The sequence below is a fragment of the Syngnathus scovelli genome, chromosome 1 (assembly GCF_024217435.2).
Source record: "Syngnathus scovelli strain Florida chromosome 1, RoL_Ssco_1.2, whole genome shotgun sequence".
In the NCBI taxonomy this organism is placed as follows: domain Eukaryota; kingdom Metazoa; phylum Chordata; class Actinopteri; order Syngnathiformes; family Syngnathidae; genus Syngnathus; species Syngnathus scovelli.
Genome location: NC_090847.1, coordinates 15,934,745 through 15,960,898, shown reverse-complemented (window position 1 = coordinate 15,960,898; position 26,154 = coordinate 15,934,745). Strand labels below are relative to the sequence as shown.

Sequence of the window (26,154 nt, the reverse complement as noted above, 5' to 3'; positions counted from 1 at the left end):
TTTGTTTCCATAGCAACAGTACGATTTCGCGCACGGGAGGCTACTTCCGAGTTCGTGTCACGTGACGTCGCGGCTGGCTTCTGGCCGACTTTTCCTGGCATCCGAGCGAGCGCAGACGCTCACTGCGATTTGTCAAATCCACAATGGCAAGATGAGCACAAAAGCTTTTTGGAGACGTTAGCGGGGACCCTTAAGCACCGCGTCGACGGTCGACAGCGTGGACGACTCCTTTTACTGAGGTAATAGAACAAAAATGTATTGTGTATGGCGCACTGTAAATCCGCGTTAACTGTCTCAAGGATGGCTAACGTTGACTAGCTTCGTTGATTTGTGTTGTTTTACTATTTCATGGCTTGCACGGTCGTAACAGGTTGAAATTGGCGCGATTAACTAGTCGTTTTCATGTAACCTGTCGTCACGAATTCTATTTTTAGATCACCCGAGTCGTGTTATCTTTGCGTTATACTGGCTAGTAGTCGCCCTGGTGCGGTTTCAATGTTTCAGGTCCGCGTAGCCACCTCTAAGGTGAAGCCTTCTCGTCGGTGGAATATTCCTGGCCTGTGCCCATCCGGTGATTTGTCAATGGGAGAAGATCGTTCCCGGATTGGGTTTACTTATGTTGAACAAGTCATGTTCACGCAGTTTCACGAAACATTAGAGTGATAATGCCAGACATTTGGTTGCGTTATTGTAGCTGCCACACTTTTGCGTAGAATTTCGTGAGGTGCGTTGAAAGTCTGACTCAAACTGTAATTCAAGTAGATAAATAAATATTATCATTATTATTTAATATCTCATATGAATTCGTGGTTCATTTGCCATTATTTCGGCGTCAACCAAATTTAGAAGATCATCCAAACAGTTCTGTTTAATCAATCTGTTATTTATAGTCATACAGATTCGTTTATTGTTAGTGTAATATGCGCGAAGGTGACTTTGAATAAAAAAAATCGCATATTAAATTGCAAACACTATATTGACGGCGGGAGGCAATTAAACTTAATCGTTCAGTCCTAGTATAAATAACGCTATAATCTCAGTTCTTACCATGTCTGTCTTGTGATTTTGAGTCGGGTTGGACTACTTTTTTATATTCACTTAATACAAACAGTGTTGGAATAAAATATGACAAGTGAGTTGTTTGTCATAAGTACATGACCCGGGGCTGCCAAAACATTCCTTTTTGCAAGTAGCATTACAGCTACTGTTCAGGATGAAAAGGTGTATCCATAAACGTGTGATTTTAAAAAATGAATAGAAGAAAAAAATGTACATTATGGTTAGACATTTTCATTAAAGTTGGGCCTTAATCTTCGAGCTACATTGCACTGAAATGAACTGAAATGCCATTAGTTTGTTCCAGCCCCCCATGAGCAAAACAACTTGTTTTTAGTAATCCCCACTGTATTGTATAGCATAATAAAATATAATGTAAACAATGAAATTAATTTTATAAAGCACTATCATAACTGTGATTATATTTGGCTGCATGCAAAGGCATTGCAGTAGGCCATGCAATGCAGTGTGAACACCACCTTGCATGCAGTGTTGCTTGCTGCAAGCACGTGACTAATTCTACTCTTCCTGTGCATGCTTTGACTGTTTCATGACATCCCAGTTGACATAAAACATTTAACATAAAACTAAACACACAACCCTTTTGTTGTTTTTTATTTTTATTATTATTATTTTTTTTATACAAGGGTTTCCTCCAGTGCTTTACAATCCTGGTGGGTTTCCTTGCACCCCTGCCAGGCTAAGCTTCACTTGTTTACAAGAACTTCTACGTGACATGTCACGGAGAAAGGGTAAAAAAAAAAAAAGATGTTACCACGAATGTTAGCACGTTGATGATTAATGGACAGACAGAAATCGTTTAAAAAGTATGAAAACTGAAACGTATTTGCTCATATAGCCTGTTAAAAGTTATATTTGCTCCCGTTTACTGCTGGACTGCTTTTAATATATCTCACTGAGTACACTGCCATTGATTTGATACAAGCTGAGAGTTGCGTGACGGAGTTTCATTGTGTGGTAAAACCGAAGAGCTGATTTGCTCATCATAAAGACACTTTGCCCTCTGATGGTACACTGTGACTAAAGTCCTACTGGCAGGGAAAATGTATTTTTCCATTGGGAATTGCAATCATGATTATGATTTTGGCTCAAGTCAGTCTCAAAATTCATATAATTGGGGCAAAATGTTTATTTGGTGTTTCCGTTCTGAGACGTGCACGCGCAACCGCTATGCCCCAGCCACAACGTCACCACCAGGCCTTAGGCAAGACACCAGCAAAATATTGATTTCCTCACGTCATGTACCTGAATTCTGCTTTCATTTTATTTGGTTGACTATGAAGCAGGTTCTTTTGAAGCGGTCACTATTTGGCTCCAAGTCTTTGAATGTAATTGTTCCTTTAGTCATTGCAAAGGTGGTCATTAACAAGCTTTGTTTGTTGACGTTAAATACATTTGAATTCTTCCCCACAGATAAGCGACACCCATGCTAGACTCGCTGACGGAAAGTTTTTAGGACCCGAGAGGTTGGGAGACACACTGCCAACATGATGTCCTCCAGCGATGACGTTCGAGGGGAAGGTATGGAGTGTCTTGGATGTTTACAAACGATATAAGATTATTTCATTGAAGAGGAAATTTTATTTGATGTTTACTTGATATTATCTGTTAAGTTTATCTTTGGAGCCATTAAAAGAATCGGGGCGGAACTACGAATGTCGGGAGGGAGAGGCCGGGGCTAAATTTGCGCCGAATATCCTGCCGCATGAAATCACGCTGCAGACACCAACGCTATTTTTATTTTTTTCAAATTGCTGTCTCCATTACTCTCGGGTTTTCACACTGAACTCTGATGCGCCATGTGCCCCGCCTCTCAAAGTAACTGTCAAGGAAGGTTCACTCATTACGCTTAAACAGGCGCCTAGGGGGTCAGTAGCAACTTGTGACAGATACAAGTTAACTCATCACCAATTGTCTTTGGTAAAGATTTATCCAGCCTGACAAACTTATCGAGCTCATGTTTAATTATCGTGTAATTCATTGTTTTATTGATTATTGCGACATCCCTAGTCATAGGCGCTAGATGCTGAACAGATAAGACTGGCCATATGGAGAATGCAAGCATGCTAATGGCACCTCCATTAGTAAATAGACTTTTCTGCGTACATGCCGGATGCAGGTACAGTGAACTTGTATTCACTTCAACTCCACTGCCATATTGCTAACGCTTGACTTATAATATTGTATGATGTACAATAGTACACTTAAGACGCTAGAGCTCATGAGTGTTTTTTTTTTTTTTTTCAAAAAGACTGAAGGGTGCTACCAGTAAGCAAGCCGCCTATCTACGTAATGTGGACCAGGTCCATGGGACACGTTGGATGCCGGACATTATATAATCGTTGTAGATAGATGCCGTAAGCTTTGACACCTTGAGATAACATGATTCCGGGAATGGACGATAATATTGAACTGCGTATTTTGGACGTTGAGTTATACTACAATCATAACAACTAGATAGAATAAATATAACGTTTATACACTCTGAATGAACTATTTAACAAACTATTTAGTAATTAACTAGATGAAGGTAGTCTGTCTGTCACGAAGTTGCACTCTTTCTCACCCTCTTTCTCTTTCTCACCCTCTCTGGAAACAGGTATCTTCATCCTGCGGTTAGGAGTATATTCTTGTCATTATTATGTTATTATTGATGGTCGCTTATGATTGCATAAGCACAATTTATTTGCACCTGCAGTGCACCATCGAATGGGACATTAAAAGCTTTCTATTCTATTTTGTCGTTGTTTTTGTGCCCTCTAAACAAAGCTGGGTTGAGCATGTCAAAATAAGCCTGCATGCACCATCAAACAGAAAAGTGATCACATCGTCGACACTTGGATAACTCGAGCAAATAATGAAGTAAAACGTAATTTATGGTAACTTGATGTAATTTCTGCAAATTGGGAGTGTGTTTCACAGAGTTTGATGCTATCGCTATAGCCACGACATTAGCATGTGTTCAGTTCCCCAAATGTGGAATAGATGCGTGCATACAGTCCATCGAGATATTTTTTGGGTGTCGCTAAAAGCCTGACACTGCACTGTTAAAATGAGGATGTTAAAGCTCGTCATATGCATCATAACACCACGGCGGCGTGCTACATTGCTGAGTGCCGTCTTTAGTTTGAGGTCAACCACGACTTCTTTTGTTCTCAGAATTAATTTTGTCGTGTCAAAACAGGGAAACATAACAGCAAGAACAGAATCTTGAGGAAAAAAAAAAATTGCTCTAAAGGTTTTGATAATATACTTGCTCAAGTAATTGGCCTATAATTATCTGAGTTTGATAAGTTACATGTTTTTCTTTAGGTACTGGCGCTACAACTTTACTACTTGTCATGTATGGAGTTTCATAGTTTGTCATCGAAGCACTTTTAAGTGAGACCACATGTGACCACCATGTCATGTGACCATACATGTTCTTGGCCTCGTGTTCACTTGACCCGTTGAAGTCTAACATCACGAGCACATATTCCTCCTGCCGTTGCGAAAATATGCAGTCATCTCTTATCACATTCACACCAGCAGTGCTCACTTCCCCTTGAGCATCAGACAGCGGCATTTTGGCAAATGTGTTGACCAGCACATTTCTATGTGGTAAATGCGTTGATCAGCACATGTCTATGTATATGCCACAATTTCAAGCCAAAAAAGATCAACTTAAGGAAATTGACAGAAGGAATTGTCTGTAGGTTAGGGCTGGGTGATTAATTGTGTTTATTTGGAAGATATTTTTCAATTAGTATGTACATGCATATTTAATTATACAGTAATACATATTAAGCAGTTTCTGTAGTTTGAAGTTTTTCACATTGATGTACACTAGCACTTCTAAGAACATATAGTAGTTGCAAAGTAGTTGAGTCTGAAGCTAGTTTACAAAAGCGCAGTCAGTGTTGCTAGCAGTCAGATGATGTTTAGTTTCTAGAATTTGTAACTCTTAAGCATTTGAATTTCTTGTCTACAAGATAATGAGTGGCGGCAGGATGTGTTGCTGAGGTCTGTCTTCTCACCCTTTTACAGGGTCTTTGTTCTCTGATCAAAACCCATCCGAATTGGATGCTCTGTGTCCTTCCCCTCCAGGACCCTCACGAACACAGCGTCACTACGAGAGGATCGGCACGCAAACGGGAACCTCGTACGTAGCCCAATAGAAATGCGGCCGCATATAGCCTCGTTGTGTGATGGGCAAATTAACCCGCCCCCCTTTTTTTTTTTGTTTTTGGTGCAGTTTCTGTCAGACTCTGATCCACCTGTTGAAGGGCAACATTGGCACCGGGCTGTTGGGTCTGCCCTTGGCGGTTAAGAATGCAGGCCTGGTGGTGAGCACCCTTTAAATTAACCCGCAAAGCTTTTTACATGAAATTTAGTTGGCATGTCTATCATGAGTAGACAAAACCATGCCAGAGTTGGCATATCTATCATGAGTAGACAAAACCATGCCAGAGAACACACAGAGTCTCACATTTTGACTGGAAGCTTGTCAATTTGGGCTCTATTGCTGTCAAACTTTGGTTAGAAATGTCCGTTTTAGGGTCAGAGTTATAATGGCCATTTCCTGTTCTACTTTAAAGACAAATTTGTCGTAACACAAAAGCAACTCAAAGCAACAACTGAGATTATAAAGGCTGAAAATGCCTTCAGTTTTGTAATTAAATGGAAAAAAATATATAGACAATAAACATCAAATATTTATTATGCCAAAACTCAATTTAATTTAATTTTTATTTGTGGGTCTGGCCCCCAAGAGGACTGTCTGGTAAAATTCTGCCCCTCTGACTTGTATAGTTGGTGACCCCTGCACTAAAGTATCAAGAAACTATTCTCCAAAATTTACAAGACGTCGGTCTCCCATTGAGGTTGGAAGCACCCCCTTTATATGAATAGGCGTCTGTTGTACACCGAATTTCATTATTCACGAGCTGGGCCTCTCTTGGTAAACTAATGCCTTTGGTTAGTTGCTGGTGAAAGCTTTATAACTCCAAGATAGTCACTTTTCAGGAAACCCCCAAAATGGCATAATTGTATCATCAAAGAGCAAGCCATTTTTAAACCGTGAGATTGATGAATACTTAGTAAAAACAACATCTTCACGTGTGGACTGACCAATGATATCGATTTTTTTTTTTAAATGCACATTTTACCAAATTGTGATTTAAGATGTTTCGACCTGACACCAGCGAATGTTGTCTTTGTAGGGTATTGAAATTCATCATTTTAAATGTCTTTGTGTGTGTTTGTGTGTTTTTTCTTGTGGTGTGTATGTCCAGTTGGGTCCTCTCAGCCTGCTGTGCATGGGCCTCATTGCAGTGCACTGCATGAGGGTGCTGGTTGACTGTTCCCACCACCTCAGTGCCAAGTAAGTGGCATGTTTTTTTTGTTTTTTTGGGGGGGGGGGGGTTATTGTAGTGTGGTAATTCTGAGGTTGGACACTGACTGCATTGCTTGGCAAGGTAAACCTCTCTTCTAATTGTTTTTCAATACACCTGTGCCCTCTAGCGTCCAACAAGAAGTACTGTGTTGGCTATTTCAATACGAACATTGGTATTTAAATTTCTAAATAATGCATATACCGTTACTACTTCGCGCGAAAAATGAGAATTCAGTTTTTTCTTTTTTTTTCTATTTATTAACCAATTATTCTTGGTCAATGGAATTCTAAGTTAATAATTTTTTTAAAAACTTTTAGGACTTTTTTTTCTCATACCCAACAAATATCTTGTAGAACAAAGGATAAAATTAATACTAATATTAAAAACAAGAAAACAAAAAACAAGCATAAAATAATTAATAAAACCATATTTGAGAAACTAATAAAAAAATGTACAAACTCAATTAAAATTATTTGTATTTTAAAAAGAAAAGTTAAAAAATCAAGCAAGATGTAATAAAAAAATCAAAAACTGTTATAACCTTTAACTGTGCTGGCACCAATTTTGCCAAGTGGCTTCTTTTGTAGATTAAAAAAAAAACAACAAAGCTAAGATAATTTACCCTCTGAACCAATTCAGCATGAAAGGAGCTTTCCCTCCCTTCCATGTTCCAAAAGTGTTTTTATTTTGTTTTGTTAACAAAATGTTTTTTTCCCCCCAATTGCAGTTGTAGTTATTTTTCAATAGCTATAATAATCTTGGTCTAGACTTTTATAAATGTCCTTGTAAAAATTGTTTTGCCTTTTCAGGATGAACAGGCAGTCTCTGACCTATGGCGAGGCGGTCCAGTATGGCATGGAGAATGTGTCGTGGCTCAGGAGACACTCGCACTGGGGAAAGTAAGTTAAAAATGTCTCTACAGTATGAGTACCGTATTTTCCACACCATACGACGCTTCATCATACGATGGCATGACATACAGTAAACGAAAACCGTCACAGGAGCAAGACAGTGAGTTTGGTTGTACTTTATTCTACTATTTAACCATGTACTGTACTGTACTCACATTATTGTTGATCGATATTCATATGCAAATCATTCCAAGCCCTCATCATCTGTATCCAAATTAAACAGTTGGGCAAGTTCGCCATTAAACATGCCAAATTCCATCTCCTCATTGTCTTGTGGTTGACAAGTTGCGCTTTGGCAATGATCCTGGCTTTCCAGAAAGCCTGAATTGTTCCTTGTAAGCATATGTCTCTTTGTCGTTGCCATTTTAGAGGGTCCTAATGCTGTTTGCGTTGCACAAACAGATTGGTTTAATTCCCCCTAATTTTAGCTGGTGCGATTTATAGTCCAGTGCGGTTTATAGTTCGGAAATTACGGTACATATTACGGCCCTGCATGTGGCGGCAGCCACACAACATCATTTATAAATTTTGGAATTCGGTCCACACAAAAGGCGCACCTTTGTTTTTTGAGAAAATTAAAGGCTTTTAAGTGCGCCTTATGGTGTGGAAAATACGGTAGTAAGTTGTATTGTATTGTAGCTGTTGTTGTATTGCAGTCAATTCTACACTTGTGTAAGCTTGTCATGATCAATCCGTGTGCCTTTTTTTTTTTTTTTTTCAGACGGATAGTCAACTTGTTTCTTATCATAACCCAGCTTGGCTTCTGCTGCGTTTACTTTGTTTTCCTAAGTGACAATGTCAAGCAGGTAACAAACACAACATTTGTACTCACTACAGCTACCTCCATTTTATCTGTGATCACTGTGTCTTTTAACCATCGGCCTCAAATGAATGCTATGGTCTTTCAAACTCATGCTGCTAAAAAAACCTTTTGACACCTACGCTTATTGCTACACTTGAACCTCATACAAAACAGGATTTATGTAAGTGTCTTGGAAGGCCACTAAGTGGCAGTGCCTCTCTCTTGTTGGTGGTTTAGACGTTGCCCAAAGCTTTCAAATGTGAAGTGGAACCAAAATCTCAAAAGTCTAACCGACAATTTACAAAAGTCTTAATTTATACTCTCAAATAAAGATTAAAAGCCTGTTGAGGTTTCAAACCAGGGTTAAGATTTCAATGGAACAAACGTTTTTTTTTTTTCATTATAAGATTATAATTGTCGATTTAATAATTAATAAATTATTCATTTGTTCATTCATTCATCCATACTTATCCTCACAAGGGTCGCAGGTGTGCTGGAGGCTATCCCAGCAGTCCTTGAAGAGGAGGCGGGTTAGACCCTGAACCAGTTACAAGACAATTGTAGTGCACATGTAGACAAACACCTACAGACAATTAACCCACCATGCATGCTTTTGGAATGTGCACCCTAAGAACCCGGCGAAAACATGGGGACACATATATAGTATACACGGGGAGAACTTGCCAACTCTTCACAGGAAGGTCTGAGCCTCAATTTGAACCCAAGACCGCTGAACTGTGAGGTGGATGCGGTAACCACTTGTTGATCGCTATACGCATATAAATTCATATATATGTTTATATATATATTTATATATGTATACTATATAAACTTATATACGCCGTAAGTCGTCACCCCCCTCAGACTATCTGCACTCAATGATACATTGGTTCATACATTTGGTTCATACATTGGATCCAACCGCTTGTATCGGGGATTGCGGTACCCCGTACTCCTGAACCACCCCCCACCGAGGCGTTTTCCAAGTCCACAAAACACATATATCCTATTCACCACAGGGGTCTTTGGAGTTGTGTTTTCGACTGCCCCAGGCAAATTAGCTCCTACGATTGTTGGTCACCCAAACCTGTCCACCACGGCCGGGTCATACCAAAGACTATAAAAATGGGACCCATTGCCTCCCTGCTTGGCACTCAGCATTAAGGGTTGGAATTGGGGGGTTAGATCACCAAATGATTCCCGAGCGCGGCACCGCTGCTGCTCACTGCTCCCCTCTCCCCCAGGGGATGGATTAAAATCACATGGGGATGGGTTAAATGCAGAGGACAAATTTCACCACACCCAGATGTGTGTGTGACGATGATCATTGGGACTTTAACTTTAACGATAAGATGATGGCTCAGGGGAGGGGGTTGTTAGAAAATCAGTTCTAAAAATCATTTCACAACCCGACTTAAAATTTTATATCAACATGACAAGGGACTACAGCCAGCGGGTATAATCTGTCATATTTTCGTGTAAATATTTATTAATTTACACTGTCCATTTTGAAAATGAATGAATGAATGAATGAATTAAATAACTTATTTAATACTTGTTGCTTCATCTTCTGATGGGATCATTGAGCAGTTATCTGCCCCACAAATATTGATCGTGTAAAGACTCTTAGGAAAAACATGCCGTTTGACTAGTTGTTAATCTAAAATGTTTTACATTGACCTTATGCCATGTTCAAGAAATATTTATATTATGAAGCATATTCATTCAAATAAAACACATTTTGGTTACAATTGCGGTTAAAATGCCGTCCGTCCATCCATCCATCCATCCATCCATCCATCCATCCATCCATCCATCCATCCATCCATCCATCCATCCATCCATCCATCCATCCATCCATCCATCCATCCATCCATCCATCCATCCATCCATCCATCCATCCATCCATCCATCCATCCATCCATCCATCCATCCATCCATCCATCCATCCATCCATCCATCCATCCATCCATCCATCCATCCATCCATCCATCATCTGCACTGTGGGTAAAATGTCGATTCATCATCGCAACTCAATCTCAATAAAGCCTTTTTAAAACTTTTTTTGGACATGGTTTTTGACTGTTCATAACCGTACATTGTTTATACATCTAAATCTCAATTTTACTTGGTGTATTGTATCGTTAGAAAAGTAGTAAGTGCATTTGCCTTGTTTTTCCTTTCTGGCAGGTGGTGGAAGCGGCCAACGCCACAACCTTCAACTGCCAGGTGGACGGCGGCAACCAGACGCAGGTGCTGGTGCCCAGCTTTGACTCGCGCCTCTACATGCTTTGCTTCCTGCCTGCCTTCATCCTGCTGGTCTTTACGCCCAACCTTAAGTACCTGGCGCCGCTCTCGCTCATCGCCAACTTGGTCATGGCCGCCAGCCTGGTCCTCATCTACTTTTACTCCATCACGGTAAAGCGCACCGAGTGTTTAGGGGTACATACAGACATACATGCATGCATGCATACATACAAACATACTTACGTACATATGCACGCATGTATACACACACAATTTAATATATATATGGTGTGTGGATATTTACATGTATATACACGCACGCACACACACACACACACAGTATAATATAGTTTTTTGGGGTGGCGAGGGTTCAATGCTCACTCACTACGTGTGAGTTGGTCAGATGAGTCTAAATTTTATGAATGCCTGTGAGATATGCCTGCTGTAAATTTGCATAAAAAGCTATTTGTCCACTTTGACACTTAAAGTAAAGTGATTGGGCACAGACAGCGAATCACAACTTTAATTGAACATTTGAATGGTGAAGGGAATTTTTCCTTTTCAAACTGATGACATTTAAGTCCAACAAAAACTTTAGATTGATTTATTTTTCCCCCCTTGCTTGTCAAATCTATTTGAATTATTTAAAAAAAGAGCTGTCTTATCTGTGGACTATTGGTCTTAGACGTGAGTTTTAATACCAAATCTAAAGAATAATTTAATGGTAAGTATAACAGAAAAACTTGGGCTATGGTTTCAATCTAGTGTTAAGGTTTTCAATTGTGAGTTATGCGTATTTTCTGTACTATAAGCAGCACCTGATTATAAACCGCACTAGCTAAATTTAGGAAAAAATCTTGTTTTGTTCATATGTAAGCCGCACTGGATATAAAATGCATTTTTTTTTTATGTTTAATGACCATTTGTAAGAGAATATACACAAAGAATATTGTTAGGAAAGAGACGTTTTTTTTTGGGGACGCATACCTTTTATTAACAATACCTTCATTGACAGATATGAAGGAGCTCTGCAAACATACAAACATGTATAAATCTCAGCGATGACAATAATAAACTTAATGTGCAGGAGAACACGAGCAACACACAACTGATAATAAATAAAATGGGACCACTTACAGGGGCAAAGTTGACAATGCAATATGAGCTACGTGTATAGCTACAGAGTAGACGTGACCGGGAAATAAAGAAAAAGGGTGACGCAACAAGATGTCATCAACAGTAGCGCACTACCCTCTAATGGCCGGCCGGCCTCTACAGTACGAGCAGCTCTATATTTCCTTCGTTAAGAGCCAAATTCACTGCTTTTAACTTAAAAGCGGCATCATATGCATTTCTCTTTTGTCCCCCATAATGAGGGTTTGTGTATAAAAGCTTCCTTTCATGCATTAATCGTCATTATTGCGTGTATGCAGAGCATGGCAGGGAAGTTCAATGACACTCTGCAAAAAGCAAAACTTGTGGGGTTGAAACGATTAGGGAAGAGGAATTTTGGGAAGTGATTCCAAGCTGTACTATTCTTTGTCTCTTTGTTTTTTTGCTAAAATAAATGCCCCCCCCCCCCCCCCCCCAAATGCGACTTGTACTTCAGAGTGACAAATGTTTGTCTTCTTTGTGATGCACTTTTTGACTGGGTTCCAAGCCCTGGTTAGGTATGCATGGTATGCAAGTCCTGAGTGTGGTTATTCTATTGTAAAGGACCTTTTAATCTCGATGAGGCTAGTTAGATAATAAAAAAAAAAAGAGAGTATAAATAAATAGTTTTCTCTTGCATTTTCTTCCCCTTCCAGCACATAAAATTCCCCATCGACCTTCCGATGGTGGGCCGAGCCAAAACCTATCCACTCTTCTTCGGTACGGCCATCTTCGCCTTTGAAGGGATCGGAGTGGTACGTGTAAGAACAACAAAGAAGGCCCTTACACGCACACACAGCAAATACTTAGATGCGCACTTGTTGCTTTTGTCTCTAGGTCCTCCCACTTGAGAACAAGATGCACAGGCCACAGAGTTTCCCCCAAGTCCTCTACCTGGGAATGGGCATCGTCACCTTCCTCTATATCAGCCTGGGCACCATCGGGTATATGTGCTTTGGCGCTGACATCGGCGGCAGCATCACCCTTAACCTGCCTAACTGCTGGTAAGAAGAAGCCCCTGTAGAAGACCTTGATGGTATTTTTGAGAGGTCTTGCCACATTTTGTGAGCAGCGCTATGCATCCACTATTCAGAAAAAGGCTCTTGATTTAAGAAGCAACTGTATAAAGAAATGTGGATATATTACCAGCAGAAACATTTGTTTAAAAAAAATGCCGTTCTCCGGTGTGTGCAGCCAGCACCTCAAAATCATCCTGCTTTTAAAACCCTTCAGCATTATTTTTTGTGTGTTTAACATAAGTGCAAGTTGGTGATGCAAATCATCCAGTCTGTTCTCTGCATAGCAACTCTCCAACATGTGGTACGCTCAAACGTTAAAGGGTTAAGTGACTGACTTTGGAAAAGACTGAATGCTTGTTTCCTCTGGCATAGAACTGCAAGTTTAAAATAGTAGAGCTATCTTCCTTTATCTCATTCCTAATAATATAATAATATTAATCCATCCATATATTTTCTTCTGCATGGATGGACGCAGTGTTTTTCTTTTCTCCCTTTTGTGTTGGCATCACACAAGAAGGAAAAAATAGAAGGCACTGATGCTTTGTTATACAACACAATACATGCTCTGGCTTTCGTTCTTCTCTCTCATTTTCATCCAGGACCTACCAGGCTGTCAAGCTGCTCTACTGCTTCGGCATCTTTATCACCTTCGCTCTGCAGTTTTACGTCCCTGCCGAGATTCTTATCCCATCGGTCGTAGCCCGCGTGTCGGAGCAATGGGAGATGGCCGTCGACCTGCTGCTCCGCGCCATCCTTGTCGTCTTCACATGTGAGTTAAATTATGTCACTGTTAGTCAACTTTTACAACATGCTGTCAACGTGTCACATGTCATCACCATAAGTTCCCTTTCTATGGTCATCTCCCAAGTGGCACACACAAAATCCAAAGAAACAGCAAAACACACAGTTTCTAACCCTTTTCTGCCAATAAGCCCCGCAACTTTGTATTCCTGATAGTTGAAGCTCCTGGTAAAAGGGCCCTGTGAACCGTGGTTTTCATTTCCACTGCACCTCAGAATTCAGGGTATGTCAGCATTCTCCCATGCTTAGAATAGAAAAGACCTGCGCACCGTCACACAAACTGGCGTTTCAGATGTAAGTCAGTTTAACTGGCCGCTGTGCCCTCGCAAATACTTCTGGATCTCCTCATATCAACATTACCTAATTCAGTGAGTGCATCAGTACTGCAGCACCTTTCCCACCACTTTTAAGATTACGTGTTATTGCTCCTACATTTATTATGAGTCAATAACTTATATGTGCATTCCCTCTGGTTGAGTTGACACGTATGCACTCCAGATGGCTGTGTCAAAAGCTCACATTTTTCTTGTCTTTTATACAATTGTCGTGTCGATCCTCTTTAAAAGGGGTGTCTGGTTTTTGCGCCTGTGCTAATTTGTACGTCTGATCGGAGTTCAAAGAAAATTCTCTCCTTTTAATGCGGTATGACTCAGAGTAGAAACCTAATTAAAGCTACGAGCGTTGAATAGGAATTCGCACCCCCTTATGTGGGCAGATAAAATCAGAGTGTTTTGAGTGGCATTATTGCATTTACCCACTTGTGATAATAGGGGGTGGCTATGAATCACACGTGAGATGTTTTGGTCAAACTCTGAGCTCTGCGTTATTAGTTTCATATTTAATAGCGACTCACCAAACTTTGCTGCATACACACAATTAGGAAATGTGAAGCATTTTCACAATTTAGCGTCACCATTCTGTCCAGAATATGGTTTTAAAATTCAGTAGTACTCAGACAAATTTACCAAAATCGTGTCTTTGAAGCTTGCTTCAAACCAAAACGGCAGAGTGCCTGTGTCTGTTTGGTTCTTGGTTTTCTTCACTGTAACCATACAAGACAGAGGAAAAAAGAAAATGAACCATTAATTCCGACTGTTCAAAGCTCGAGGTCTTTTTTTTTTTTTTTTGCAAAGTACGAATCAGTGACTTCATTTGAGGAGCAGTTCTCTACGCTGTGCCACTTTTTTTTTCTGATTAATGCAGTATAAACAATGACCAATTGGTTTTATTCGTATAGAATCAACAGGTTTCTTAAATTCACCTTGGTGAATAGTAACAAAGTTTGCTTGTTTAGAAACAAAGCTAAATGTCAATAACTATTTTATTAATACATTTAATAGTGTCAGGTTATAACTTTTTCCGGCAAAACAAATTGAAAGTGAATCAACACTGAATCAACAACAAATGACAACATTCAAATGCAAATGAATATTTAAAATAAATGTAATTATGTAAAACAAAAAGAGGTGGTGACAGCATCCAGATAACTTTTGTATAGTTAAAGCTGCACTCTGCAAAATTTTGCCCTAAAATATGTTAACAATAGCCTTTTCATTTCACCTTTTATGACTCACACGTGTTCTAAATAGCAGATTAATACTTTAGCTGTTCACAACTGGTATTCTTGCAAGGCTCTGAAAAATAATTTTCAGACTGAAATCAGATTGGAATTTGCAGCGCATTTTTTGCGGATACGACATCATACGCGTTCTCGTGTTAGGTTGTTGTTTGCCCTAATAGATTCTACATTTGATCAGAAGAGACCGCCAACTCACTTGCCCCAGACACCTACAGGAAGACAATGCTGTCTTGGTTGATGGCGAAACGGTTGTAAAAAATTCAGCTGCCTCATAAAATTTGCCAACTTCTTTTCTCCCAGTTCTCCAAGCCTTCTGCTCGTTTTTTGTCTTGGTCTCAGCTGTTAAAAGAAGCTGGCATTGTTGTATGCCCCTCGGTCCCAAACGCCGCAGTGAAATTGTTGTCACACATTGTTTTAATTTCATTGTGTTAAAAAAAAAAACAACAACAAACAAAATGAAAACTTTATTTGGCTGTGCGTCTGCTCCTTCATGAGAATGCATGTGATGTAGTAACTACATTGTCAACCCCAATCGTCTGTTGCCGATACGACGCGGCCAAAAGTTCACTTCATTCCATGTGGGCGGAATGGGTGAAGGAGCAAAATTTCCGCTTCGAACACTTCAAACACGCCGCTGGTCAAACATGTCGGTGGTCAGGCGGGGTTGCGAACTGAATTGACTATTTATGGAAACGTGCTGACGGTAACAGCGAACAGGACTTCGAACTGCGCGTTGCATAACTTAATAATGAAAAGTGTTCATGGTAGCCCTGTGCCCGCCCCCCCTCCCCGTGCCCCCGCGCTGGTTGCGTTCGCCTTAGGACTTTTTTTCATTTAGCCCGTGAGTATAGCGACTCACGCGGACAGCGTTACGCACTTGCATGTTGATAAGCCAATAAGAGGGAATAAATGCATACATGCACCACTTCACGTCCGCAGGTCATTCCGCAGGCATCCCATAATTTAATTAGCACTGCCGTGTGTTGAATGCGGAATTCAGAAGACAGGCTTCGGGTTGGGATGAAGGCAACCGGGGAACGAGAACGGAAGGATATATCGAGATGCTTTTGCAAGAGTACATCGAAAGACTGAAGCGGAGAGGCGTTTTCTGAACGCAGGCTTAGCAAATGCCTCAGAGGACTTCGTTCTTTGAGGGGATGAAGAAGCGCTTGCTAGTTCCCTGATATTCTCCAGGGAGACGCTTTGGTCTTTTTGCTGCAGCTGTTGTCAGACTGGAGCACTACTTGCCCGCCTTTCTAATTTGGAATGAAAACATATCACACAGAACGCCATCCAAAACTAATATTCGAATAGTGGCTTACTTTGTAAAGGCAGTTTATTAGATATAAATGACTCTCCATGCTTTGATCGCGACAGCCTGATAGTTGCCATTTATGATCACATTTTAACAAACCAGGCTGACGTAAGTAAATCCATTTTTCCCCGTACACGCTACTCTTCAAAACAGAAAAGGTGCAAGTGCTTGTCCAAAACAGTGAAAAACAGGGCAAATTTCAACCATCATGTTTAATAGTGTACATAGTGTGACTGTTTGTGCACTTGCCTACATGCGACAAGATGATAATCATGGATAGTTCCGTGTTATGCACGGGGAAAAAAGAAACACTTTTTAAGGTTGATTTTGGGGGGCTTATTACATGAGATTTTATGGTAGGTAAGTCTCCAGCAATATTGAAAGAATACATTGGAACCAAGGAGTATACATTAATAGTTTGGTGTTCAGATGAGCACCCCACGGTGTTTCGTGCTTCTTTTTTTTTTTTTTCGAGAGAGACACTAACCTTATTACAGCATACCTGGGGAAAGTAGTCCACATTCGGCCTTTCCATAATGTCTCCAACCTTTAGTCATTGATCATCAATGATTTAGAGGTTATAAAATTAATGACGATCAATCAATTGATGATTTTTTTTCTATTCCTCTCTTCCCTTCACCATGCAGGAAATAGAAATGTTGTTAACATGATGACTCATGATGAACTCTTTTTGCATTGTCGTGATTTGCCATTTTAAAAAAAAATAGTTGCAAGAGTCGTTTAATGCTCCACAGCAACAAAGTTCCTTGGCTGGCAACATGAGCTCTTAGCTCTTGCTTGCTTGTATGGCCCTCATGCATGCACATGAAAGCATTTTTAGCTTTTAGTTTGACTTTACTTAGACTTTGGGCTGGTCAAAGACTGAGACTGGGCCAGATTACGTACTTTGCTTATAGAATGTAGAGGAGTTTAAGTATCTTGGGGTCTTGTTCACGAGTGAGGGGAGGATGGAGCGCGAGATCGACAGGCGGATCGGTGCAGCGTCGGCAGTAATGCGGACTCTGTACCGGTCCGTCGTGGTAAAGAGAGAGCTGAGCCAAAAGGCAAAGCTCTCAATTTACCGGTCGATTTACGCACCTACCCTCACCTATGGTCACGAGCTATGGGTCGTGACCGAAAAAACGAGATCCCGGATACAAGCGGCCGAAATGAGTTTTCTTCGCAGGATGTCCGGTCTCTCCCCTAGAGATAGGGTGAGAAGCTCGGTCATTCGGGAGAGACTCGGAGTAGAGTCGCTACTCCTCCACGTTGAGAGGAGCCAGATGAGGTGGCTCGGGCATCTCATCAGGATGCCTCCTGGACGCATCCCTGGGAAGGTGTTCCGGGCATGTCCCACCGGTAGGAGACCCCAGGGACGACCCAGGACGCGCTGGAGAGACTATGTCTCTCAGCTGGCCTGGGAACGCCTTGGGGTCCCCCCGAAAGAGCTGGATGAAGTGGCTGGGGAGAGGGAAGTCTAGGAGTCCCTCCCGAAGCTGCTGCCCCCGCGACCCGACCCCGGATAAGTGGAAGAAGATGGATGGAGATGGATGGATGGATGGCTTATAGAATTTAGTGTACTGTATACTTGAAATGACCGACAGTGCACGCACATCAGCGTCTGCTTTATTACCAAGACTGACCTGTGTGAGGCAGTACGGTGCCACTGGGCATTCAGAAAACTCACATGACCTAAAGTGTACTTGGGGTCTTTCTTGGCCAGTAACGGTGTAGTTAACTTAATCTGAATGTAAATAATAGTGTCTGTGCTGTTCCTGATGGGAAAAAGCGTATATCTATATGCTGATGTAATTTGAGTGAAAAAGGTTGTGTACATAAATGGGAAATGATTGTTGACTGTGTCTTGAGTGATCAGAGTGGAAGTTGAATTATAAGGTGACTTCAAAGTCAAAGTCAAAGTCAAAGTCAGCTTTATTGTCAATTTCTCCACATGCCAAAGACACACAAAGAAACCGAAATTTCGTTCCCCCCTATCCCACGGTGACAAGACATGGCTCACAACAGACAACAAGTAAACAAGTATAACAAAAGCGTGCTGAATAAATAATGAATAAATAACACAACAACAACAATAATAAACAACAATAAATAAATAGGAGGAGCAGAAAAAAAAAGGAGCAAGTGCGCGTACAGCAGACATTCCCGAAAGTAGCGCAACAGTGCCGCACGCTACGCAGAAGGGGGTAGCGAGTTCAGGGCCCTAACAGCCTGGAGAAAGAAGCTGTTTGCGAGTCTGGTGGTGCGGGAGCGCAGGCTCCTGTACCTCTTCCCAGAGGGCAGAAGGTCAAACAAAGAGTGAGCCGGGTGACTCACATCTCTGGCAATCGAGGTTGCCTTGCGGGCGACATGGGAGGTGTAAATGTCCTTCAGGGAGGGTAGCGAAGCACCAATAATCTTACCAGCCGTATTCACAATGCGCTGCAGGGCCTTCAAGTTCTGTTCAGTGCAGTTACCACCCCAGACAGCGATGCAACTGGTGAGGACGCTCTCAATGGTACCACGGTAAAATGTGAAACTTCGTGATTGTCGCAGTTTTGACGTGAGTGTGCTCTGATTTCAGCTCGTTTAAGTGATGTTTTCCTGTCCAGTGAGGCTTGCATGCACTGTTGATTTGTTGATGGCAACCAGAAAGGACGGGAGACTGCTTTGCGAGCTTCCAGTGCAAAGGTGGCGTGCCGCGGGGGATCCCTGTGCCGCCGCTCAATGGGGCTGTCATGTTCCTAGCCTTTTGCTCTGCAGACCTTTGTTCACCTTTAACGTTACAACCAGCTTCTTCACCTCCTGCTGCCGGTTAGCTTTTTAAGTTCTATCGCTTCTCCTGAGTCGTTAACGATACAAGTGTGTAGGATGAGTTTCCATTTTGGTACGTATGGTTGTCTGTTACTAAAGGGGCTTCAACAGTGACCGTTGGACGTTCGCATTATTCATTCTCAAATCAATCAAAATCAAAGGTAGGAAATCGCTGTACTCACTTCTGCACTTTGAAGATTCATATTTAGCTATTTAGCGATGTAGCTTGAAAGCAAACTCTGGCTCCCATAGCGCTGCACGCTGAAATACACATTTGCAGAGCGGATGACTAGGGTCATAATCGGGGGACACAGTAGATAACTGATGTAATAATCGTGAGCCACAACACTTATAAAAATCGATTTTTGTCTAAATCGATTCATTGTTGCAGCCATAAAATACAGTATACTGAACAAATACTACAGTATACACAATGTATTTTGTTTGAAAACAATACTATAAATTTACAATTTCATATCCACATGTGGAAAAAAATACTTAAAGCTCGTAGTAAAAACCTTTGCAAAGTGCACTTTGCCAGATCCACCTTAGTGAATGTGGTACATTTGGGTGGTTGAGCGTGTGTCCCGTCTTTCAGCGTATCTATTTTCCATACCAGGGCAGCTGCACACAAAAATCGGCATTTCAGGACATATTTATATGGATTTATTCATGAAACGCGGGCTAAACAAGCAGCAAAACATATTTATTTGTCATACTTCACAGTCACAGCCCTACAATTTATGGCAATCATGGCATACGAGTGAGCTGTTTACATGGCAAAGTAAATCGTCCAGCGCAAACCTCCATTTCACTGTTTTTTCTTTTTCTCGTGCATTATACCATAAAACACTGGCAACAAAGTCTGACAATGTCTGTTATTTACAATCTGCGGTAAGAGCTGTAATGTATTTTCCTACTAAATTCACCATGTGGGCTTGCTGTTCTTTTACACGTTGTTTTATCGCCCTCTGGGACCGACACTTGCACGATCCAATTGGCCTTATTTATGCTGATGGTGGTAACATATGCTTGTGATTCGTTAATACTTAGCAAGGACGCCAACTCATTGGTTTTAATATGCTGGACGCAGTGTCATCTGTTTGTGTTCCAGAGCAATCAAACCTTCCATGTTTGGACAGGATTTTTCTTGCTTTTTTCAAGAAGAAATGTGTTCTCAAACGCATAAAAAAAAGTAGTGCCCTTTGTGTTACTCACTAACCACAAAACTGATGGCACTTGCATTCATGTTAGGTTTGGCGAGCTTATTTGTTAACTCGAGTTTATAACCCTTATTTGTCAGAATGACTCACAAGATGAGTTGTGGCAAGTTGAAAAGAAGATCTTCATCAACTTGGATAAGAATGCAATGTATGAAAATAAAACTTCAACAGACATCTTTGAATTGAAATAGTGTCTTTTCTGACTTGTATACACTCTCATCCTGGGACTAATTAGGTTATTTTGTGTTATCTGAATCTAAAGATGTCATGTCTGGAAACACCATGTTCCCGTCTTATCATCTGTCTTTTTCTTTAGTCGTGCTTGCCATTGAAAGCTCAGGTTCAGAATCCAAGCTCAATTCTTATTTTAGAATAAAACCAATCTATGAATTTATTGGGGCTGAACGAATTATTACTATTTTTTTTTTTTTAATCAAAACAGAAGCAATACATAGCTAACGGAATCACGTAATCGTCAAAGATTTGTTTTTTTGCTGCTCCCCTGACTAACCCAGAAACTGTTGTATCAACTGTTTTACATATAAATGCAGCATCCCTGTTCTCCTACTAAGCTCACCAATCAGGGATGGGTGGATGGATGGATGGATGGATGGATGGATGGATGGATGGATGGATGGATGGATGGATGGATGGATGGATGGATGGATGGATGGATGGATGGATAGGATGGATAGGATGGATGGATGGATGGATGGATGGATGGATGGATGGATGGATGGATGGATGGATGGATGGATGGATGGATGGATGGATGGATGGATGGATGGATGGATGGATGGATGGACAGGTCCGGGCTGCTGCCTGTAAACTCTAGGCAATACTTTACATTTGGTGTACCGAAGCACAAACCACGAGCTGCACACACTAGCTCAGGGGTGTCAAACTCATTTTTTTCACGGGCCACATTATAGTCATAGCTTCTTTCGGAGGGCCATTATGACTGTCAACCCAAATAAATGTACGAGCACCTCATATTATATACAGTAAAAGCTACAAAACAAACTGACAAATAACTCGTTTTCAAATCATTCGAGTCAAAACTGGTCAAATATTTAAACATTGTTAAAAGTGAAGACAATTTGCAATTCTAGTAATGACACACGAATTTGATGCACAATTTGTCTTCGTGTGCCACATAAAATGATGTGGCGGGCCGTATCTGGCCCTCGGGCCTTGAGTTTGACACCCGTGCACAAGCTGAACATTATCTGGCAAACCATTATCCTCTGTGGTGCAGATGCGTAACTTCCCCCCTAAGAAGCTAAAATCCTCACCTCCTAGGTGGCAAATAAGATTCGGTGGAACTGGAATCTTGAGTTACAAACAAGCCTTATATTAATTTTGCTACCTGTAGTTCTGTGTTGTGCTTCTCATGTTATTTATCATCATTATTCTTGAGAGGTCTGACTGGTCAAAACTTGTGTAGAGGATTTTTAAACATGCAGCATGAGCATGATGCTCCTCGAGTGCAAGAAGCACTATCAACACGCAGCCATGTCTTATGTTCACACTGTTTTACCTACACCGTGAGTATTAGCTTCAACTGACATGACCACAAACACTGTTATTTTACATACAAAGTTAGCTTTAGCCAGCTAGCAGAACTACACAGTACCTATGAGAGACAGTTTTTTACAGAAACTGTAAGCTTTAGCCACAGCGTACCTCCATTGTACATACACTTTTTTCATCTTTCTTTAGCATCTGCTTTAGCCAGCTATTACAATCAGGGAGGGCCTGCGCCGTAGACGAGGTTAAATGACTTTTCATAACGTCATTCATCCACTAGGACTGAATCATTATCCATTAGCATTAAGTGGTCTTCTTCCATGAGGTGCTAGCTGGAGGACAGGGGGAAAGGACATTGATCTTTCTTCTTTTGTCTCTGTAACATGAAAGCCATTTGTATGGCTGAATTGTGTCTTTTAGCCGCAGTCATGCACCTTAGCGCTTTGACTTGAAAGTCGGGATTCGTCTCCAGAGATAGGCCCGTCTCCCAATTCCCCAGCCTCCTCCTCTCTCGCCTGGATTGATGGGCGAGAAAGTCTTAAATGTTTTTTGAAGAGCGTCCTTTCATAGCTGAGTGACGCCTTTGCTTACTGTCACATGAAAGTCGACCTTGGCATTGGCCCTTGGGTTAATTTGGCAGCAGACTGCCATTGATTGCATTCAAAAGCACCTTTGTCAGACCAGGCCCACGAAATGGCCGCGTGTGTGCAGGAGCAAGTGTCGTAAAGGGCAAATTACTTTTTGCTTTGCACACGCTTAATAATGTGTTGTGACTAGGTCAGAGCATTTTTTTTTTTTTTTTTTCAACAAAATGAACTTTTGAACATTATCCTTGCGTTTTTGTCATCACCAGGCGCCCTCGCCATCTTGATCCCGGAGCTGGACCTGGTCATCTCGCTGGTGGGCTCAGTCAGCAGCAGCTTTCTGGCGCTTATCTTCCCACCCATCCTGCAAATGCTCACCTTCCACAGCGAGGGTTTGGCGCCAGCATCAGTCGCCAAAAACCTGGTCATCAGCCTCGTTGGCTTGGTGGGCTTCCTGGCGGGCACGTACGTGGCCATCGAGCAGATCGTTACCCGCAATGCGCTCAAACATGAGCTCCAGTAGCCACGGCGTTGAGACTTTTTATTTCGGACGAGGTGTTTTTATTTATCATCGCTGTGTCGTGCGTGTGTCCATGGTGTCCGTCAGGTAGGTGCTCGCTATTTTTTTTTTTACATTTTGAGTTTGTTGACATTTGGTCAAGCTACCTCAGCATGTTTTATTTTAAAATCTACTGACATGATTGTTAATACATTTCATTTTTATTTACAGTTTTTACCAAGACCCAATCAACAAAATTGAAGTTGAACTTTGATTTTTTTTTGCCTTATGCAGTAAAAAAGCATATTTAGGGCTTTCACAAAATGTGTTACCCTAACATAGTGCTGTATAGAACATAAAATAACAATTCACCCGAACCTGTCACGTAAAACATTGGCAATAATACAAACAATGGAACAATGGACATAAAGAACGCAGAGGCCGTCATTTTAGTGTGTATTTTAACATTAAACATGTTGTGCTTTGAATTGGCGAGTTTGAAGTACTGTAGTTTCAACCAATGGCCATTTTGTTAACACCAAAGTTTTTTTTCCCCTTAATTGTACACATATGAAGCGAGCATCTCCAGAAATTTAATTTCCACAATGTCCAAAAATGCACTTTAGAAAACCTTTGCAACTTCCACATATTGGAAATTCAAAAATAATGTTGATCTCATTGCCGTTCAACCAAATGTAACGTTTTCTGCCGATACACCTGTAATGTTGTCTCTCTAGCTTCCCCACACTTAACTACACTGTTGGGTGAAGGTTTGGGTTGAGGTTAGGTTAAGTGATTGAGGTGGATTGAGGGATTAGGGTTAAATTTAGCAGTCCGCATTGAGGTTAAAATTTAGGTTTAGGTTACGAGTTAAACTCGAGAGGTTTAGAGGTTAGGGTTAAGATGAGCGATTGAATGTTGCGTTAAGATTTGGGGAATTCATCAGTGGTGAGGTTCATAGTTGAAATTGGGTTCAGAAATTTTAGGACTATAGGGCGTTTAGCAAACGTTGAGGGCAGGTGCGCAGATAGGTTTTAAAGGGACAGTAAAGTGAAGATTGTTCATTTTTCACTGACTAGCCCAGTTAAAGTATTTATTTTTATCAGGAAAATGGAAAAAAAGTGAGCATTTTATATTTTATCCATTCATTTTGGAGAAATAATGAAATAACGAATGCCTTTAAAAACGCCCACTTTTAATGCGGATTAGGGCCACACACCCCTTCCCTCCATGTCTTGGTTGATGACGTGATGGGTTTCCAATAGAGAAATTGAGATTGTTTCCTTTTGTAACGTGGTCTGGCTGATGTGTCAAATCAAGCAGACCCCGCCCAAAAAGTGGCCATCAGAAAGTCCACCGCCATTCTGTTCCAAACAGAAAAGTTAAATCACTTTTGAGTTTGTTTTCAGGGGGGAATTGGAGCACTGACATCCTTTTTTAACAGTCCTACCGATAAGTGCCAATGTTGGCCTCGCTTTACTGTCCCTTTAAGGCAGTGGTTCTTAACCTGGGTTCGATCGAACCCTAGGGGTTCGGTGAGTCGGTCTCAGGGGTTCGACAGAGCCCCCACTGAGGAGGTCCGAACAAACCTGTTTTATCGAGTAGCTTCTGATTTGCCAGTATGTAATTTGTTGCGAGTTCATGCATTGTGTTGGTTTTGTTCTTTGAACAAGGTGATGTTCATGCACAGCTCATTGTGTGCATTAGTAAAAAACATCTGTCTTGAATTAAAAAAAAAAACTTTCACTAATGAGGGATTCGGTGAAGGCGCATATGAAACTAGTGGGGTTCGGTACCTCCAACAAGGTTAAGAACCACTGCTTTAAGGTTAGGTAGGGTTTGGGGTTAGGATTGTAGTACCAATGAGGGATTACTGGATTAAGAGACCCAATGAAAGTTCAAGCAAAGCCAACCCCTTCAACGACCAAATTCTATCAGTTCTTTTTGTTATTACATTTTTATTTTTTGACTGTCCGATTTTGCATTTTTATCTTTTAACTAATGAAAGTGTAGAGCACATTGTAGATGGTTTGTTGAAAGTGTAATTCATTACAAGGCACTGTCATTTTACATTTCATTATGTTTGTGTAACATATTCAAAGTGAGAACCGTAAGTTGTTATGAGATTCATACATGCATTTTGGGCCTGGTACACGCCCAAATCTTAAAAGATGATTTATCTATGATCGATCCCACACAAAGGTAAAATGAGGCATTTAACAGTTTTGGTTTTTGTGCGGTGTCCCCTACATAACACCACACATAAAGATTCCTGTCTAGAATCCAGTTCTGCGAAAGGTTAGCTGAGAACACATTTCTGTGTATGCGCCGATGTTTACCAAGTGTTTCTGTCGTCTGGAGCACCTACTTTTATACTACTACCCCCCAACAAACAAAATGAAGTAGAACTAACTCCAGTCGATCAGCCACCGATCTCGATTTTTCCATTTTTATGCAATAACCCATCCTTTAATGGCTGATCAATCACCCTAAGTGGCCAATTTCTTTTAATGATTATGTCGTCTAGCCATTTGCAACAAATGCAAACAATTAACACATGTCACTTTGTATTACAGAGACAACAACAGCTAGTTACATCGACAGTTTGTTCCCGATGACAAATGTGAGCGTTAAATGATGCACATTCAACAACTGGTAACATAAAAACACAATCACGCTTCCGTGACAATAATTAACATCCTTATCATTTCGTTAAATAAGTGCATTGCGCTATGCGCTTTGGGAACCGAGTGGCTAGATATGACATAGTACGTATGCCATGTGCTAACAGCAATGTACCGGCAAAGTGTTGCCGCTTTTTATTGTTATTGGTGTCAACCCCTCCAAAAAAACACAAATGTTTATGTTCTCTATTTGTTGAACAGGCATTGACAAAAAACTCAGACTCAAAAATAGCCTGATTGTCTTTGTGTGTACTCAGCCTTCGCTGCACTGTGACAGAGGGAAACATTTCAAATCATGTAAAAGTGTAATAACTCTTAACTGTTGAAGTGCACGTCATTTATTTTAGTTGACAAATGCAGTGTTTGTGCATTTGCATTTCCATTTACACTACTACTTCCCTGCCAACAAATAAAGGATATTGAAGACAAAATTGTATTTTTTTTACAATTTAGAAAAGGTTTGGGGTTCACACAAACGGTTCCGTGGGAAAAGGCCTCAAAACCAAATGAAAGTTCAATGATGTGATCATTAATTTTTTGTTGTG

At 40.9% G+C, this 26,154-nt stretch overlaps 1 protein-coding gene across 3 annotated transcripts; it reads left to right on the top strand.

The window, feature by feature from the left end:
* The first annotated feature begins 58 nt into the window (after positions 1-58).
* On the top strand, positions 59-26,040 carry slc36a1 (solute carrier family 36 member 1). 3 transcript variants are annotated; one of them, XM_049749974.2, is made up of 12 exons: positions 59-239; positions 2,491-2,598; positions 5,164-5,218; positions 5,312-5,402; positions 6,351-6,439; positions 7,262-7,351; positions 8,085-8,169; positions 10,356-10,583; positions 12,221-12,319; positions 12,402-12,568; positions 13,183-13,352; positions 22,696-26,040. In XM_049749974.2, exons 2-12 carry the CDS (start codon positions 2,565-2,567, stop codon positions 22,947-22,949), a joined length of 1,362 nt encoding a protein of 453 aa, XP_049605931.1. In that variant the 5' UTR covers positions 59-239; positions 2,491-2,564; the 3' UTR covers positions 22,950-26,040. The 3 variants fall into 3 exon arrangements, with proteins under 3 accessions (XP_049605931.1, XP_049605923.1, XP_049605939.1); XM_049749966.2 differs by having other exon boundaries at positions 5,104-5,218; XM_049749982.2 differs by lacking the exons at positions 5,164-5,218; positions 5,312-5,402.
* Positions 26,041-26,154: the final 114 nt, after the last annotated feature.